At 42.9% G+C, this 19,683-nt stretch overlaps 1 protein-coding gene across 1 annotated transcript in view; it reads right to left on the bottom strand.

Annotated features, from left to right (window-relative positions):
• The window catches only part of LOC148149422 (formin-1-like), a 46,860-nt gene that overhangs the window by 2,393 nt on the left and 24,784 nt on the right, over positions 1-19,683 (bottom strand). The window contains exon 3 of the mRNA XM_087990016.1: positions 15,746-15,912. Within this exon, the coding sequence (XP_087846142.1) occupies positions 15,746-15,912 (167 nt within the window). The remainder of the gene's footprint in view (positions 1-15,745; positions 15,913-19,683) is intronic.

Here is a 19,683-nt window from a genome sequence, read left to right as displayed (position 1 = left end):
AGAGAGAGAGAGAGAGAGAGAGGCAGAGCAGGCAGAGAGAGAGAGAGAGAGAGAAGAGGGCAGGCAGAGAGAGAGAGAGAGAGAGAGAGAGGCAGGCAGAGAGAGAGAGAGAGAGAGAGGCAGGCAGAGAGAGAGAGAGAGAGAGAGAGGCAGGCAGAGAGAGAGAGGCAGGCAGAGAGAGAGAGGCAGGCAGAGAGAGAGAGGCAGGCAGAGAGAGAGAGGGCAGGCAGAGAGAGAGAGGCAGGCAGAGAGAGAGAGAGAGAGAGAGAGAGAGAGGAGAGAGACAGGCAGAGAGAGAGAGAGAGAGAGAGACAGGCAGAGAGAGAGAGGCAGGCAGAGAGAGAGAGAGAGCGCGAGAGGGGCAGGCAGAGAGAGAGAGAGAGAGAGAGACAGGCAGAGAGAGAGAGAGCGAGAGAGAGGCAGGCAGAGAGAGAGAGAGAGAGAGAGAGAGACAGGCAGAGAGAGAGAGAGAGAGAGAGCGAGAGAGAGGCAGGCAGAGAGAGAGAGAGAGAGAGAGGAGGCAGGCAGAGAGAGAGAGAGAGAGGAGGCAGGCAGAGAGAGAGAGAGAGAGAGGAGGCAGGCAGAGAGAGAGAGAGAGAGAGGAGGCAGGCAGAGAGAATGAGAGAGAGAGAGAGAGAGAGGAGGCAGGCAGAGAGAGAGAGAGAGAGGAGGCAGGCAGAGAGAGAGAGAGAGAGAGAGAGAGAGAGAGGAGGCAGGCAGAGAGAGAGAGAGAGAGAGAGAGGAGGCAGGCAGAGAGAGAGGAGAGAGAGGAGGCAGGCAGAGAGAGAGAGAGAGAGAGAGAGGAGGCAGGCAGAGAGAGAGAGAGAGAGAGAGGAGGCAGGCAGAGAGAGAGAGAGAGAGAGAGAGAGCGCGAGAGAGAGAAAGAGGCTGCTTGAGGCTCCTCGTCCGCTGTCAGAAACATTTACTTCTCGAACAGTCACTAATGTTGGTCCAAGCATTCATTTCGATTTGATCACTCGAACTTCAGTTGGACTGTAGTAGTCTCAGTGGCCAGCCAATGAAATGCCCTTTTAAAATTACATCAATCAATCAAGTCGGAAGCCAAAATTGACAATGGATATATGAAGATTGAAGGAGGCAGCTAAAATCTGAGCAAATGTTATTATGGGTTGGCGATGAGCGAAGTTTTTTTTTAGAAAAGAAAAGAATGTAGGGAATGAGATAGTGTAGGAAAGAAAAGAAAGGAAACAAGATATAAAAGAGACCTAAGGGTGGTACGTGTATGGAATGAGCTGCCAGAAGAAGTGGTGGAGGCTGGTACAATTGCAACATTTAAAAGGATCTGGATGGGTATATGAATAGGAAGAGTTATGGGCCAGGTACTGGCAGGTGGGACTAGATTGGGTTGGGACATCTCGTTGGCATGGACGGGTTGGACCGAAGGGTCTGTTTCCATGCTGTACATCTCTATGACTGAGTCTAAACAAATCGGAGAACTGCAGGAACTATTAGAAGGTTGTGAAAGCTTTGCTTGGCCCTGCCTTTCCGAAAATCCTCAAGCAATCTCAACTAACCAAGAACCAACTCCTAATGTAGAAAGATTTCCTTCACCTCAAGCAAAACATAGCCTTAATATTCTGATTAACACACTGGAGGATGCAAAGTGGCATTGCCATGTTAATTCTGCAGTGTCCTGCACTTGATCGGATTTCCATCCATTCTCCTCTTTTTGCTGAGAGGCAGGAGATCCTACACTAACTTTATCATTGCCTGCAGCTTCTGGACAGTTCAATGCAATACCTTGCAAAATACTAGAACCTACAATTATTGGACAATTGTTTTGAGGCATTCAAAATTTAATTTGTGAACTATTTAGTTTGGTCCATGCCAATTTGGAGGTGATAGGAGTTTAATATATATTTTTATTCATCTACCCCTTGTATTTGTGCTATATTTCTAAATATAGTTGCCTAATAAAGTCCATCAATCTCAGTAATGAAAATTGCTCTGGCATCGATTGCCATTTTTGTACAAGTGTTCTAAACATCTTTGTGTGAAAAAATGTTTCCTCGTTTCACTCCTGAAACAGGTCTGGTGAATTTTCTGACCATTCCCCAGAGAGTAGATTTATTATAATCTACCCAATCTATTTCCCTCAATATCTTGAAACCTTTGATCAAATCATCCTATTGCCTACTAAATCCAAAGGGTGCATAACCTTAGTTTGTCGAATCTCACTTCATGTACAGGAGCTTGGTTAGGCCACATCTGGAATACCTGTGCTTTTACTCGGGAAAGATATTATCGCTATAGAGGGAGTTCAATAAAAGGCTCATCAGACTGACAGGAGTGTCCTATGGGCAAACTGGGCCTGTGTTCTCTAGAGTTTTGAAGAATGAGGAGGATCTCGTTGAAACCTTTAAAATATTAGAGGGTGAACAGGATGATGTTGATAAGATGCTTCCCCCTGGTAGGAGAGTCCAGAATCGGGGATAAATTTAAAAATAAGGAGATGCCACTCAGATCAGAAATGAGAATTGTGAACCTTTTGAAATTCTCTACCATGGAGGACTGTGGGATCTCATTCTCGGAGTATGTGTAAGGGAGATATTGATAGATTTCCGATTACTGGTGGTCTACAGGGTTATGGAGATGTGGTGAGTAAAAGGCATTGAAGTGTTTGGTCAGCTATGAATATAATGAATGGCCGGGAGAACTTGATGGACAGAATGGCTTATTCCTGTTCCTAAAATTTCCCCCTTCAAATCTAGGTCTCAGTCTAGAGAAAAATCAACTTCTTACAAGATGTAAAATTAAGGTTAATAGCTCACAAAGAATTGATAACAGAATGTGTGGTACTTTGCACAAAAATACAGAATTCTTAAATCAATTGTTTATTTCAAAAGTAATTGGGGAAATAGCTTGATTCAGAATCACTTGTTTCCTAGCATTTGGGTAAATTGTGTTCGAAGCATTGTGTGTAAATACAAGCTGAATAAAGGCACTGTCATCTTTGTTCAGTGTTTGAGAGATATCTGTTTGCATGTGTTTGTTACACTGAAAATTGAGAAGTTCTTGGTCAATAGATGAATTAATGAAAAGCATAAGAAAGCCACAAACAGCTTACAAAGTGGAGCCAAAGTTTAAATAGGTAGAAATGAGAATGGGCCAAGCTTTCGATTTATTGGATGTAAATGGAGTTCACCGATACAATGAGCATTGGATTGAGAATGTGAATGAACTCAATGTGAAAAAGTTTGCTGACATACAAAGTCCCACATGAAGAACATGAATTCGTACAGACTTCAGAAATGCTGGAAGAGACTAAGAGAGGATTTTCTGAAACACTGACTCATTATTAGGGAGCCAGTGAATGCCCTAGCAGTATCAGAAGATTGACAACAGACTAATGAGGAAGGATGGTAAAAACAATGACTGCAGATGCTGGAAACCAGATTTTGGATTAGTGGTGCTGGAAGAGCTCAACAGTTCAGGCAGCATCCAAGGAGCTTCGAAATCGACGTTTCAGGCAAAAGCCCTAGAGGAAGGATGATGAAACAGACATGGGCAACTGTACATTCATTCTTATTTTTGTTGCTTGCAAAATAAAATTGAATAACTTGCTGAGTGTAAACCTGAATTCATCTGTATAAATAACAATCAGTTAACATGGATTCAAAATGTGAAGAAATTGTCTGGCAAATCTCAGTTTCTTCAAAGACAATAATTTACTCTGGTGAGCATGTGATTATAGTTCACAATCATGCAAAAATTAAGCATATATCAAAATTCAAAAATTGTTTCACTTATTCAATGTGAAATTGGTTCCATGCTATGTGCATTAATTGTATCCAGATGTAGTGGCATCTCTGACAAGCACATGGTCAGTGTTTACTTGGTTTGTTATTTTCTAGAGCACTTAGGGACAATGGGAGGGGGTGGGCATATATTTGTTCAAATGTTCCAGATTTCCTATCCATTAATGTTTAAAAAAAGACATTAGGTGGACTCCATCTCCAGTGTTCAAAGCCAGGGAGGCAATGGCCTAGTGGTATTATTGGTAGATTATTAATCCAAAAGATTCTGTTAATGGAATCTGGGTTCAAGTCCCACCATGGTGAATGTGAATTTAATAAAAAATAATCTGGAATTAAGGGTCAAATAATGAGCCTGAAACCATTGGCAATTGTTTGGAATAAACCCATCTGGTTTGCCAATGTCCCTCAGGGAAGGAGAGTGCCCATCCTCACCTGGCCTGGCCTAGCCTACATGTCACATGGCTCTAGCCAGAGATGCCCACATCATGAGTCAATTTAAAAAAAACACAATCTCTCTGCCTGATAAAACCAACATGTTGGAAGTCTGAAACAAAAAAAGAATGCTGAAGAAACTCAGCAGGTCTGGTAGCACCTTTGGAGAGTAAAACAGAGTTAATACTTAGTCTGTTTTTTTCAGAATTCCTTGCCTGTTATCACTTCAGATGTTGTACTAGGCTGAAGAAATCCAAACAGACTTTCACACACCAGGAAGAGCTGCTCCATTTCTTTAAAATGACTTGACCCCAGCACTAAAACTAATCAATTACGATTTGCTGAGAATGGGATTGCTTCATTTTGCAAAGTAAACATCCAAATGTTTACAGAGTGAAAAGTCACAGCAGGAAACATACTCTTTCATTTTGATGATATCTCCCATCAGATTTAAACCATGCTTACTAATGTTTCTGAGTCTATGTAAACAGAATTTACAGAAGTGCATTTACTTCAGTGAGTGAAGAAAAAAAGAATAGATGTAGTGTTAAAGTTAGAATAATTTGACCTTGGGAAAACATTTTATTTTAATTCACCAACTAGCACTCAAATACGGCAAGCTGTATTGGCATAAAACCTTCAAGCAATAAACGTGAAACAGTTGTAATATTTTACCGGCACAAGGGGCTGAATTTTATTCGGACATGGACAATGTGGGCTACAGCGCGACATCTGGACAAATTGTGCAAGAGGTCCAGTGAGTCCTATCCCAATTTCAGGAGCATAGAGTCAGATGTAGAGCATGGAAACAGACCCTTCGGTCCAACTCATCCATGCTGACCAGATATCTCAACCCAATCTAGTCCCACCTGCCAGTACCTGGCCCATATCCATCCAAACCCTTCCTATTCATATACCCATCCAAATGCCTCTTAAATGTTGCAATTGTACCAGCCTCCACCACTTCCTCTGGCAGCTGTACCACTCTCTGGAAAAGTTGCCCGTAGGTATTTTTTATATCTTTCCTCTCTCACCCTCAACCTATGCTCTCTAGTTGTGGACTCCCTGATCCCAGGGAAAAGACTTTGCCTATTTACCCGATCCATGACCCTCAATTTTGTAAGCCTCTATAAGGTCACCCCTCAGCCTCCGACACTCGAAAAAACAGCCCCAGCCTGTTCAGCCTCTCCCTATAGCTCAAATCCTCCAACCCTGGCAACATCCTTGAAAAGGTTCAGAAAAGATTTACAAGTTTCACAACATCTTTCCAATAGGAAGGAGACCAGAATTGTACGCAATATTCCAACAGGGGCCTAACCAATGTCCTGTACAGCCACAACATGACCTCTCAACTCCTGTACTCAATACTCTGACCAATAAAGGAAAGCATACTAAACACCTTCTTCACTATCCTATCTACCTGCTACTCCACTTTCAAGGAGCTATGAACCTGCACTCCAAGGTCTCTTTGTTCAGCAACACTCCCTAGGACCATACCATTAAGTGTGTAAATCCTGCTAAGATTTGCTTTCCCAAAATGCAGTACCTCACATTTAACTCCATCTGCCACCTCTCAGCCCATTAGCCCCTCTGGTCAAGAGGTAACCCTCTTCACTGTCCACTACACCTCAAATTTTGGTGTCATCTGCAAATTTATTAACTGTACCTGTTATGCTCACATCCAAATCATTTATGCAAATGACAAAAGTAGAAGACCCAGCACCAATCCTGCGGCACTCCACTGGTCACAGACCTCCAGTCTGAAAAACAACCCCCCACCACCACCCTCTGTCTTCTACCTTTGAGCCAGTTCTGTATCCAAATGGCTAGTTCTCCCTGTACTCCATGAGATCTAACCTTCCCATGGGGAACCTTGTTGAACGCCATACTGAAGTCTATATAGATCACATCTATCACTCTGCCCTCATCAATCCTCTATTATTTCCTCAAAAAACTCAATCAAGTTTGAGAGACATGATTTCCCACACACAAAACCATACTGACTATCACTAATCAGTCCTTGCCTTTCCAAATACATGTACATCCTGTTCCTCAGGATTCCCTCCAACAACTTGCCCACCCCCGACGTCAGGCTCACCGGTCTATAGTTCCCTGGCTTGTCCTTACCACTCTTCTTAAACAGTGGCACCACATTATCCAACCTCCAGTCTTCTGGCACCTCACCGGTGACTATCGATGATACAGATATTTCAGCAAGAGGCCCAGCAATCACTTCTCTAGCTTCCCACAGAGTTCTATGATACACCTGATCAGGTTCTGGGGATTTATCCACTTCTATGCATTTCAAGTCATCCAGCACTTCCTCCTCTGTAATATGGACATTTTGCAAGATGTCACCATCTATTTCCCTACACAGTCTATATCTTCTATATTCTTTTCCACAGTAAAAACTGATGCAAAAATATTCAAAAATATCTGCCCCATTTTCTGCAGCTCCTTATAAAGGCCACCTTGCTGAACTTTGAGGGGCCCTATTCTCTTAGTTACACTTTTGTCCTTAATGTGTTTGTAAAGACTCTTTGGATTCTCCTTAATTCTATTTGCCAAAGCTATCTCATGTCCCCTTTTTGCCCTCCTGATTGCCCTCTTAAGTATACTCCTACTTCCTTTCTACTCTAAGGATTCACTCAATCTATCCTCTTTATACCTTACAGATGCTTCCTTCTTTTTCTTAACCAAACCCTCAATTTCTTTAGTCATCCAGCATCCCCTATACCTACCAGCCTTCCCTTTCACCTTAACAGGAACATACTTTCTCTGGATTCTTGTTATCTCATTTCTGAAGGCTTCCCATTTTCTAGCCATCCCTTTACCTGCGAACATCTGCCCCCAAACAGCTTTTGAATATTCTTGCCCAACACCATCAAAATTGGCCTTTCTCCAATTTAGAACTTCACCTTTTAGATCTGGTCTATCCTTTTCCATCATTATTTTAAATCTAATAGAATTATGGTCGCTGGCCCCAACGTGGTCCCCCACTGACACCTCAGTCACCTGCCCTGCCTTATTTCCCAAGAGTAGGTCAAGTTTTGCACCTTCTCTAGTTGGTACATCCACATACCGAATCAGAAAATTGTCTTGTACAGACTTATAAAATTCCTGTCCATCTAAACCCTAAACACAATGCCAGTTGATGTTTGGAAAGTTAAAATCCCCTACCATAACCACCCTATTATTCTTACAGATAGCGGAGATCTCCTTACAAGTTTGTTTCTCAATTTCCCTCTGACTATTAGGGGGTCAATAATACAATGGAGGAAGTGAGGACCGCAGATGATGGAGACCAAAGTTGAAAATACAATCCCAATAAGGTGATGATCCCTTTATTTCTCAGTTCCACCCAAATAACTTGTTTGGATGTATTTCCAGGAATATCCTCCCTCAGCACAGCTGTAATGCTATCCCTGATCAAAAATGCCACTCTCTCTCCTCTCTTGCCTCCCTTTCTATCCTTCCTGTAGCATTTGTATCCTGGAACATTAAGCTGCCAGTCCTGCCCATCCTTGAGCCATGTTTCTGTAATTGCTATGATATCCCAGTCCCACATTCCTAACCATCCCCTGAGTTTATCTGCCTTCCCTGTTAGGCCTCTTGCATTGATATAAACGCAGTTTAATTTATTAGTCCTACCTTGTCCCTGCCTGCCCTGACTGTTTGACTTGCTTCTGTTCTCAACTGTACCAGTCTCGGATTGATCTCTTTCCTCACTATCTCCCTCGGTCCCACCCACCCCCCCACCCCCCGCCTTACTAGTTTAAATTCTCCAGAGTATCTCTAGCAAATCTCCCTGCCAGTATATTAGTCCCCTTCGAATTCAAGTGCAATCCGTCCTTTTTGTACAGGTCACTTCTTTCCCAAAAAAGATTCCAATGATCCAAAAATGTGAATCCTTCTCCCAAACACCAGCTCCTCAGCCATGCATTCATCTGCTTTATTCTCCTATTCGTGCCCTCACTAGCTCGTAGCATTGGGAGTAATCAAGATATTACTACCCTTGAAGACCTTTTTAAATTTCTACCTGGATCTCTGTAATCTCCCTTCAGAATCTAAACCTTTTCCCTTCCTCTGTCGTTGGTTCCAATGAGGACAATGGCCTCTTGCTGCACCCTCTCCCCTGTGAGAACATTCTGCACCCTCTCAGACATCCTTGATCCTGGCACCAGGGAAGCAACACACCATCCTGCTTTTTCGCTGCTGGCCACAGAAATGTCTGTCTGTATCTCGAACTAGAGAATCCCCTAACACAAATGATCGCTTGGAACCCGATGTACCTCTCATTGCATTAGAGCTAGTCTCAATACCAGAAACTTGGCTGTTGGTGCTACGTTCCCCTGAGAATCCATTAACCCCTACATTTTCCAAAACAGCATACCTGTTTGAAATGGGTATATCCACAAAAGACTCGTGCACTAGCTGCCTACCTCTTACCTTTCCTGGAGTTAACCCATCTATGTGACTGTATCTGAGACTTTCCCCCCCTTCCGATAACTGGCATCCATCACATACTGTTGTTGTTGCAAATCCCTCATGGCTTCTAACTGTCTCTCCAACCGATCCATTCGATCTGATAAGATTCACAGCCAGCAGCATTTATGGTAGATATAATCCGCAGTAACCCTTAAAACTCCCAAATCTGACAAGAAGTACATATCACTCAATTAAAGGCCATTTTAACTGGTTGCAATTTCTAACTATGTCAGGCCAAGAGTCTGGCTTGCAATTTTTCAGAATTATTGCTGGTTAACATCTGCATTCATACCAAACCTCACCACGTTAATATGCTGTCACCTACTGCAAGGAAATGAGATGCGGAGATTTCCTGACATGAAAGTCAAAGCAGGTACTTGGTGACTGCAGCTTGCTGCCTGCCTCTCTGGAAAAACCTAGCATTCCCTCTGGGCATTCTCCAGGGCACCTGTCACACGCACTCCACATATACTGATGCTGGCATCTGATACCTACCAGTCCCTCAGAACCCTCATGCCAACCCTCCTATCCACTGCCAGATGCGGTTACACTTCAATGCTGCACACTGTGCAGCTAACATTAAAATGTTACAGCAAGGATACTTCAGACACCGAGACCTGCACCCAGCCCATGGACTGAACAAGGCTTCATCTTCGCATTCACTCACTGAGCGCACCTGAAATGTTCATAGTAAATAGGCCCTGTCTTGCCCTTTAACCCGTCCACTGGAGTCTCCAAGCTTGCAATGCTTTTGTTTTACTGTGCTGTTAGTACAGACTTGAAGCCAGGAAGCTTGCCATGGTTATCAGCAGTGTAGTCATGCCAAGCAACGCAGCCTTCATTTGGGAATTCCTGGCACACTACGTCACAGGCAGCCAGTGATATCAGTCCAGGAGCTTGGACATGGTCAAGCTTCTCAGAGCTGGCAGGGTCAGGGTCTGTTCCCTTACAAGGGATGAGGAGCTGAAGGATGGGTAGCCCACCACGTGCCCTCGCTCCTTCTGCCCTTTTGGTGGCCGTTTCCCCTGGAATGAGCTAAAGAGAGTGACTGAATGGGGTCAAAGTGGGTGATACAGCAGGTTTTGCTGATGCAGATGAGAGAAAAGTTAGAGTTACCCAAAGTGAATAAGTAGGCAGCAGAGGGGGCATGGTGCGTTGGGGTGGGTGGGAGGGAATGGAGTGAGAGAGCAGATGTTGCATTCCATAGTGTGGATGGTAGAGCAGGAGCCTTGGTGGGAGTTGGGTGAGGTAGCAGAGGGAAGACAGTGGCACTTACACTGGCAGAGTGAAGAAGGTCACTGACCTTGTTCATACACTGCTGTGCATTCAGTCAGATGGCAGAGACTGCATGGACAGGAGTGGCAACCTCAGGTAGACTGGCAGGATCTGATGGCAGAGTCTCCATTCTGGTCCTAGGGGAAGGGTCAACCTTCTTTTGCATTAAGCTGACCAGAACCTCCAGTTCCCTGTCCACAAAGTGGGCCAAAACATTTCCACTTCTTGGACATGCCCAGGACAAATTTAGTCACCGTGCAAGGACTGAATGCTTGTCTGTGTACCATGGGCTTTTAAACATGGCACCAGGGATGCTGGTCTCTTCTGGGGTATCCTGGCAGTGGGAAGTTATTTTGGATACTAGGAGAAAGTGAGGACTGCAGATACTGGAGATCAGAGCTTAAAAATGTGTTGCTGGAAAAGGGCAGCAGGTCAGGCAGCAAAGGATTCCTGAAGAAGGACTTATGTCCGAAACGTCGATTCTCCTGCTCCTTTGATGCTGCCTGACCTGCTGCGCTTTTCCAGCAACACATTTAAGTTATTTTGGATTCGGCAAGTCGTAGAATCAGGCTAACATGGGTGAAGAGAAATACCACTGGGCAGGTTTGTGAATGAGGCAAGTTTGTGACGATATGCTGAGAGCCATTATAGGGCCTCAAGGAAAGAGAAAGAGAATCTATATGAAATTTAACAAAATAAATATTTGGACCCAAAGATGCAAAATTCAGCCCAAACTCTTACTGAGCTGCACTGTTTCTTCCAGTGCGAGGCTGAACAGGCTGGGGCTGTTTTCCCCAGAGCATCGGAGACTGAGGGGTGACCTTATAGAGGTTTACAAAATTATGAGGGGCATGGATAGGATAAATAGACAAAGTCTTTTCCCTGGGGTCGGAGAGTCCAGAACTAGAGAGCATAGGTTTAGGGTGAGAGGGGAAAGATATAAAAGAGACCGAAGGGACAACTTTTTCCACGCAGAGGGTGGTATGGGTATGGAATGAGCTGCCAGAGGAAGTGGTGGAGGCTGGTACAATTGCAACATTTAAGAGCCATATGGATGGGTATATGAATAGGAAGGGTTTGGAAGGATATGGGCCGGGTGCTGGCAGGTGAGACTAGATTGGGTTGGACCGAAGGGTCTGTTTCCGTGCTGTACATCTCTATGACTCTATATGCTGGCGTAGTCAGGCACTTAGGGCTCGGAGATGGTTTACACGAACGAGGCATCTGGAACAAACCCTGTGCCTAGACAATTCTTTTACATTACCGTTGAGATGGTGATAGTAGTGGTCTGAGCCTGGGGCTTGTCGGTTTTCTTTTCTCTCTTCTCTTTTGTTTTTACTCACCTTTTGGTGAAGGGGGCTGAGTTGCGGTGACAGCAACAGTGGCAGTAAGAATCAGTGGCTGTAGGCGGAGGGGAGTTCAGGTTTCCGGGAGCTAGCGCATCCAGTGCAGATTCATGGCTTGGGCCCAGGATAAGACTCAGCAGTGACTGCGTCAGCGAGGCAGAGCTGAAATGGATTCATGGCAGTGACAGAGTAGAGATTGGGTCAGTGCATCTGCATTGGCCACCATCTTCCTGCTGCTACCTCACCCTATCTCTGCTACTGCACCCATCTCCCACCAAGGCTCCTGCTCTACCACCCTCACTATGGAATGCAACATCTGCTCTCAGTCCATTCTCACCCACCCTCAATGCATCATGCCCCCTGTGCTGCCTACTTATTCACTTTTGGTAACTCTCCAACTTTTCTCTCATCTATACCATCACAACCTGCTGTATCACCCACTTTGACCCCATTCAGTCACTCTTTAGCTCATTCCAGGAGAAGTGGCCAACAATAGGGCAGAAGGAATGAGGGCAGATGGTGGGCTGCCCATCCAGTGAGGACACACTGGTGAGATGGAGAACAGCAGGGACTTGCATTCCAGCAGCAGCAACTGGACTGTGAAGGGAAAACGTGCCTGGCCACCAGGCCAATGGCCATGCACATAAGAAGGATTGCAAAGTTCGACACTTTCTTCATTTTTCCTGTCCTTATATTCCATGTTTTGGTTTATTTTTCTGTGCTTTAAGGGGGTGCCAGAGACTGGCAACACTATGCAACATTTTTTCACTGTATTTTACAACAAGACACATATGACAATAAATAACTCAGATCAAATTAATAACTAACTTTGCACAAAGTGTGTGAATTCAACTCTACTAAATTCTTTCCCTGCAGAACCTGAAGATGGAGTATGATAGTTCATCTCATTCCAAAGTTCATGAATGTGCAGATAATTAAGTTATTGCTGTTTCCATTAGGTTACTGAAAGCTAGGCATTAATCACTTTGTAAATATTCTGAAGGTACTTGCGTGCTAGTATTATTTGTACATGTAACATGTTAGAATGGAATAGGTAATTTACCTATAATTATTCTGAATCACTCATCCAGGTTACCTAACATGAACCAGAATTTGAAGTGATGGTGGTGACACTGCTCTCCCAGTTAGACAGTACTTGGCCACATTGGCCTGCCATCATTTTGCAGCCATCAGGGAACTAAATCAGATCAGGGATAGACTTTCACCTTGATAGTACCTAATGCTAGGCCTGTTAGCTCACTTTCAGGGAGTCAGGGTCCATAATACTCCACCAAGGCTGTGCAGCCTCATTGAGTAACTGCATTGTCTATTATTTTACTCCCAGTTAATTGCTGGTCTGCAGGTGACATATTTGACCATAAAGATAAGCTTTAATGTGGAAGAGAAATGCAACTGGCCTAGAAGGGAAGAGAAAGAAAAGCAGTCCAGATTCTGTGCATGTCAGAGAATCCTCACAAAGCAGTGTTATTGCTTATAAACAAAATCAGAAATTGCTAGAAAAAGTCAGCAGATCTGGCAGCTTTGGTGGAGAGAAAGCAAAGTTAATATTTCGGGTCCAGTGATCCTTGTTCAGAATGAACATTTATTCTGTCTGACAAGGAAGTCACTGGACCTGCAATATTATCTCTGCTTTCTCTCCACAGATGCTGCCAGACCTGGAGATTATCCAGTAATTTCTGATTTTGTTTCTGATTTCCAGCATCCACAGTTCTTTTTGGTTGTTCTTCTCCTTATTGACGATGCCTAGTGACACAGACCACTAGGTGAAAGCAGAAATCCAATACTCTCTTAATGGCTGATAAAAAAATAAATGCATAAATCAGACCCAGAGTGTAATCAGAGAGTGTGGAGTAACAGCAACCTGAACAGGAACTTTGCCATGCATGTATCCTCAATACGCTGCTCTCCAGTGAAGTGGCCTATACAACATATACCAGAGTGATGAAAAGTCTGAAAGGTTTCCACCTTTGCTTTCTCAGTTTTATACTCAGTACCTCTTGGCAGGAGGAGATCACCACCTCAGAGATCCCAGAGCAAGCTATTCCCAGCAGCATGCCATCACTCATATCTGCACTGGCTCAGCCACATTCATTGGATAAACACCAGCAATATACCCAGAGACTTGCATAGTAAACTGGCTACTGAGTCACGACCTCCTGAGTATCTACACCTCTGCTACTGGGGCAAGTGAGATATGAGCATTGCAGACATTTCCACAGAAAACTGGGAAACAGTCGCTGATGGCTGTGACTTTGTGAAGACTGACTGTTAGAGAGGGTAATGGAAGAGGTGAGCAGAGACTGAATTCACAGCTGGCAGAGAAAACAGAGGCCAGCCAAATCATGCACCGTATCAACCTACTGTCTTCCCCAGCAGCAAATGTGGCAGAGACCATCATCATGTCAGAGTGGGGTTCCAGGTAAAGCTCAACACAGAAAACTGACCACTATTGCACAAACTATCTTATAAAAAGTGAAAAACTGCCGTAGAAAATGTAAACATGCAATTTTCAATATGCCACAGCTTCTGGATTAGTGGTGCTGGAAAAGCACAGCAGTTCAGGCAGCAGAGGAGCAGTAAAATTGACGTTTCGGGCAAAAGCCCTTCATCAGGGATCAATTTTACTGCTCCTCAGATGCTGCCTGAACTGCTGTGCTTTTCCAGCACCACTAATCCAGAATCTGGTTTCCAGCATCTGCAGTCATTGTTTTTATCTAATATGCCACAGCTACCCAGTCTTTCTGACTCTGTGGGGTATGAGAAAATTTCAAACCTTGCATCAGACTTACATTAGAAATACAAGCAGGATTGCATCATTCAGTCCCTCAGGCCTGACCAGCTGTTCTACAATATCATTGCTGAAATGAGTTTCAACTCCTCTTTCTTGTCAGCTCATCGTAGTCCTCAAATCCCTGATATTTCAAAAATTTTAAATACTTTCAGTGATCTGGCCTCCATGATTCCTTAAGGTACAAACTTCCAGACATTTGCTACCCTCAAAGAGATGAAATTCCTTTGCATCCCAGTTTTAAAGGTGGAAGCATCTTAAAATCCAACCTGTCATGCCTTCTCAGATTTTAACTGGATCACTCCATATTCTAAACTCTTGTGAACAAAGGCCTAAATTATTTAGCCATTCCTGATAGGTCTACCTCTGAAAAATTTGACTCATGAATCTCTTTTGAATGCTAGTACATCATTTCTTAAATATGGGGACCAAACATATACATGGTACTCCAGGTGCAGCCTCACCAACACCCTGTACAGCTATAACAAGACTTGTCTATTTTTAAACTCCAATGCCTTCCAGCAAAATGCTAAAATTCCATTGTCTTAATTACTTGCTGAACCTGAATGCTAACTTTTTGCTTCTCATTGAGAGAACACCTAGGTCCCTTTTGCCTTCCTACATACAGGCTTCACAGATACCCATGACATTCAAAACCACTTTGCAAAGTAATTGTGAAAACAATACAATACTATGTAGTAGCCCACACAAAATAAGACTGGGCGCCTCCTAGCAGAGCGCTTTCGGGAACACCTCCGGGACACCCGCACCAATCAACCAAACCGCCCCGTGGCCCAACATTTCAACTCCCCCTCCCACTCTGCCGAGGACATGGAGGTCCTGGGCCTCCTTCACCGCCGCTCCCTCATCACCAGACGCCTGGAGGAAGAACGCCTCATCTTCCGCCTCGGAACACTTCAACCCCAGGGCATCAATGTGGGCTTCAACAGCTTCCTCATTTCCCCTTCTCCCACCTCATCCTAGTTTCAAACTTCCAGCTCCGCACTGTCCCCTTGACTTGTCCGGACTTGTCCGACCTGCCTAGCTCCTTTTCCACCTATCCACTCCACCCTCTCCTCCCTGACCTATCACCTTCATCTCCTCCCCCACTCACCCATTGTACTCTATGCTACTCTCTCCCCACCCCCACCCTCTCCTAGCTTATCTCTCCACGCTTCAGGCTCTCTGCCTTTATTCCTGATGAAGGGCTTTTGCCCGAAACGTCGATTTCGCTGCTCGTTGGATGCTGCCTGAATTGCTGTGCTCTTCCAGCACCACTGATCCAGAATCTGGTTTCCTGCATCTGCAGTTATTGTTTTTACCTAAATATGTAGTCTTGGAGTAAATTATACAACTACTTTTTGGACTTACAAATGTGAGTAAGACATTTGTAACTAAATACAAGTACTATTGATTATAACCAGATAGCAAATATTAATTATTAAATATTGAAACACATTTAAAACAATTCTCAGCAACCTAAACAAAACACAGTCTTTACTATAAATATCAGGGCTTGAAACTGATCTTTCACAATTGTCTAAATTCAAAGACATCCTTAAAACTTCATCCACAAAAAAGTCATTTTAAAAAAATAATTCTAATTTGTAACTTACATAACCCTCCATGTAACAGAATGTTTGAGTATTTGTATCAATATTTTCTCCATCCATAGTGAATAGCTGAAGATCCAAATATTGTGGCCTGGTGTTTGTACAATCTCTTTCCACCAGTGATCCATTTTCTGCTAGGTCAGTATATTGCTGCTTTAGAAAAGTCTTCTCTGAAAAACAAAGAAGCTTGCAGTTTAAGTCTTTAAACAAAATACACTGTAAACCTGAACTTGCACATTTCTTTGGTTTTAAACTTGGTGCTATCTTGCAACAGCATTGGCAAGTATTTCTTATCTAGTTGCCCTGAAGTCAGAGGAGAGTTGGCTATATTATTAAGTAATGGAGACAAATGTGGATGACATTAGAGAGAGAGATAGTAAAGTCCTTCACTGAAGGAAACCAGTGGACCAGTTGGTTTTTGTAATGATAATCCAGTAGTTTCATATGATAAATTTAGCAGCATCAAAAATGTATCAGATTTAGTAAATTCCATTTCACAATTTATGATAAAATTGGAGTTTAGACCTTCCCAGCAGGGTTGATAATCATGAAAACTGCAGAAAATTACAGCTTTGCTGTTCCTACCAGGGAAAGGTGGGCACCACGGTGTTTCATTTCCCCTTCAGCTCTATTTTGATTTAATTCCTAGCCTCCCCTTCACTTTTTTTCATGTAAGCATTTCCCAACTGGGCTCTGCTGGTTGCTGGCTCTCTGGCCACATGGGTGTTTTTTTCTGGTGGTGGAAGTACTGAATAACATGACTGGCACAATGGGGTCCTCACGGAGTCCCTGAAATTACACACAACACGTGTGCCGTGAGGGAAAATTAGCACAAAATCGGAGATTCAGAATCTCCTCAGTTCAGGAGCAGACTCCGAACTGGCTGGCCACAGTCAGCATATTGTGCACAGGTAAAGAACACATGACTTGGCGACAAGATACAAGCCTCTGTGCAGTTATTTCAATAAGTAATTTAATTTTGTGCAGGGCAGGAAAATAATTCATTAGTTGATTTAAAGCGACTCTTCAAAAGTGATTTTGATACCTCTTTAAAGCATTTTTTTTTGGGCAGACACCTAGGCCAGGAGTCTTCCTAGCCAAAGGAGCAGGGACAAGCTCACAAATCGAATCCAGCAGAGGAGAGATTAGTCTGAAACCATGCCATCTATTTTACAAAAAACTGTTCTTGGTTAACTATTCAACTTCCAAAAGGAGTTGGAACCATCTGATGTATACAACTCTAGCTCAGAGGTGGGGACATTTCTTGCAGGTCCCAAGCCAGTTTATTGGCATAGAGTCATAGAGATGCACAGCACAGAAAAAGACCTTTCTGCCTAACTCATCCCTGCTAACCAGATATCCTAACCTCATCTAGTCCTATTTGCCAGCACTTGGCCCATATCCTACTAAATCCTTCCTGTTCATATATCTATCAAATGCCTCCACCACTTCCTTTGCAGCTCATTCCTGACACTACCCTCTGCATGAAAAAGTTGCCCCTTAGTTCTCTTAAAATTTTCCTCTCACTCTAAACCTATATCATCTAGTTCTGGACTGTCTGCAATACTTCACACAATTAAAATACCAACCCCCTTTAAGCACATATACATTAGTCCCTGACTAATTGGACATGCCCAGCAGTGATCAATATATTCTCAATCTGCTGCATGCCAATTGCATAGGAGGCAGTCAAATACAATGAAAATGTTTTTTGAAAATAAAGTTTCTTTCAATTTAAGAGGAGCTTAGTTTCTTTTTAAACATTTAAGTATTTTAATACTTGTTAGAAAATCAAGTATAGTCACTTTTTTCACACTTTATTCTAATTTCTGATGGGGTTCTTTGAAACAATGGACTCTCCAATTTGGAGTTTGTTTTGATATTCCTTTCACTCTTCTACCACGTCCCAAATCACTCTCTACATATCCTGCCAGTAGCAACATTTCATTGGGCAATTAATCTGATAATTGCCAACAATTTATAATGGCCATGCTGCCCTTTGGTAGATACTCTTACATGGTTGTTCAATCACTGTCACACAAACATACAAGTTGAGAGCAGGAAGATGATGTTTGGGTCCTGAAGACTGTTCGATTTTGCCTACAATTTTAGATCAGAGAAGCCAATGATTTTCTTTTTGGAACAAAGGCATCTAAGTGGAGATTTGATAGACTGGGACAAAATTGTGATTGGTTCAGATAAAGTAAGCCAAGAAAATCGGTTTCCACTCATGGATGCCATAAGGGTCAAGGCGGAGGGACACGCCTATGGATTTGTGTAAGAGTTGCAGGGATGGGTGAGGAAGAACTTCCTTTTTGCACATAGAGTGGTGCCACCAACAGTTGTGTAAGGATGTTGTAAGCAGAGGCACGGAGTGATTTCAAAAGGAAATTGAATGGACACTTGAAATAGGGATATAGCAGGGGAAGGAGTGTGATTGCCAGCATGCACTTGATGGGATGGATAGCCTCTTACTTCACTGTAATGACTCGCTGTTTTAAAAAGATACACACAATAATGGCACTGATCTGGATTCACTGCACCAAATTGAGTAAAAGTAAACAAATGCTGCCCTCTATAGGGAGACTACGTAAAATAACATTGGAAACATTGGTGTTTTTCCATTTGTGATGGGCTCAAATACACTATAGTTAGAAACAATTAAAGGGAAATGCATTTAACCTTTAGTAAATAGTGAGCTATGCTAAAAAATCACTGGTATGCTTTGGAAAAAACTTGGCAGTTCTTACACCACTTGATCCTGGAGGTGTTTATATCTGAATATTAAATGATGTTGTTAATTCTCATTGGTTTCTTGTCTATGAATTAGAATGCACATTTGTAATTGTTTTAAGCATGGCGGACAGATAGCTTCACTTAAAAAAGCACAGATCAATGATCACACTGCCAATGGCAGCAGTAATGATATTCCAAATTGGTTTAATTATGTAGCACAGTGCATTATGAACTGTGAATCATCTCTCTGGGAATATAAATAAAACTTAAATAATGTAATAGCTTTATAATTTATCAACTATTAAAGTAATGGCATAGATTTTTTTATGTGGCAAACATTGTGGTAATTACATTTGACATGGTTAGGGATTTACAAAAAAAAAAGTAACTTCTATTTGGGACTCACTGGCAATAACAATCAATCAAGTTTGTGGTATTATTGGGTAATAATGTATAAAAATCAAAGCCAACAAGGCATTGTTGTGTAGGTAGATTTGATCAATATCCTCAAATTAATGCATGTGGTAGGGCCCAATTGAGGGATCAATTACCTGAGACAAACTCCAGTTCAAAGGACTGCCAGATGTGACCATGCTGTGGCTTCAAGAGGTACTTTTGTCCTCTTTTTCCCCAGGAGACGCTGTAAGGAGAGGTGCTGAGCAGTCTGTCAAGAATATGCAGTATTGCTCCGACTTTAATAGAAGGTGCAGTTATAATGGAACAATATGTAATTTTGTCTCTGCCATTAATATTCAGAATATAAGGAGAAACCTTTAGACCAGGTACAGGGTAATACACCCAAAAAGTTTGAATCTGTTATAGCAGTGTTTTTGGTTTTAAGTTGATGGGTGAAAATGGAACTCTTAGCATTCTGAGTGGTGAGGGTCATTTGCAGTGGCACCAACCAGCAGTGACCTGTTAGAAGAGCATAGCTTTATTTTCAGCCTGCACAGACAGAATGAGGTGAAATGCCTGTTTGAGCCCTAAATGTCTATGTGTCCAATTACCTCTTCCATATTACGGCTGCACCTCTCTATTCAGATATTTTCTAATTACCCTGTTCAGAGATGTTACTACACACCTCCAGAGCAGGTGGGACTTGAACCCAGGCCTCCTGGCTCAGAGATAAGGACACTGCAGCACAAATCCCCTCATTTTAGAGCATGTATTTTTAATAACATTCATGCTCTGTTCCAGCCAGTGGA

This window comes from Chiloscyllium plagiosum, unplaced genomic scaffold, assembly GCF_037043375.1.
Source record: "Chiloscyllium plagiosum isolate Xiang-an unplaced genomic scaffold, Cpla_swu_hap1 HiC_scaffold_8, whole genome shotgun sequence".
NCBI lineage: Eukaryota > Metazoa > Chordata > Chondrichthyes > Orectolobiformes > Hemiscylliidae > Chiloscyllium > Chiloscyllium plagiosum.
This window is presented reverse-complemented; position numbering and strand designations above follow the sequence as displayed.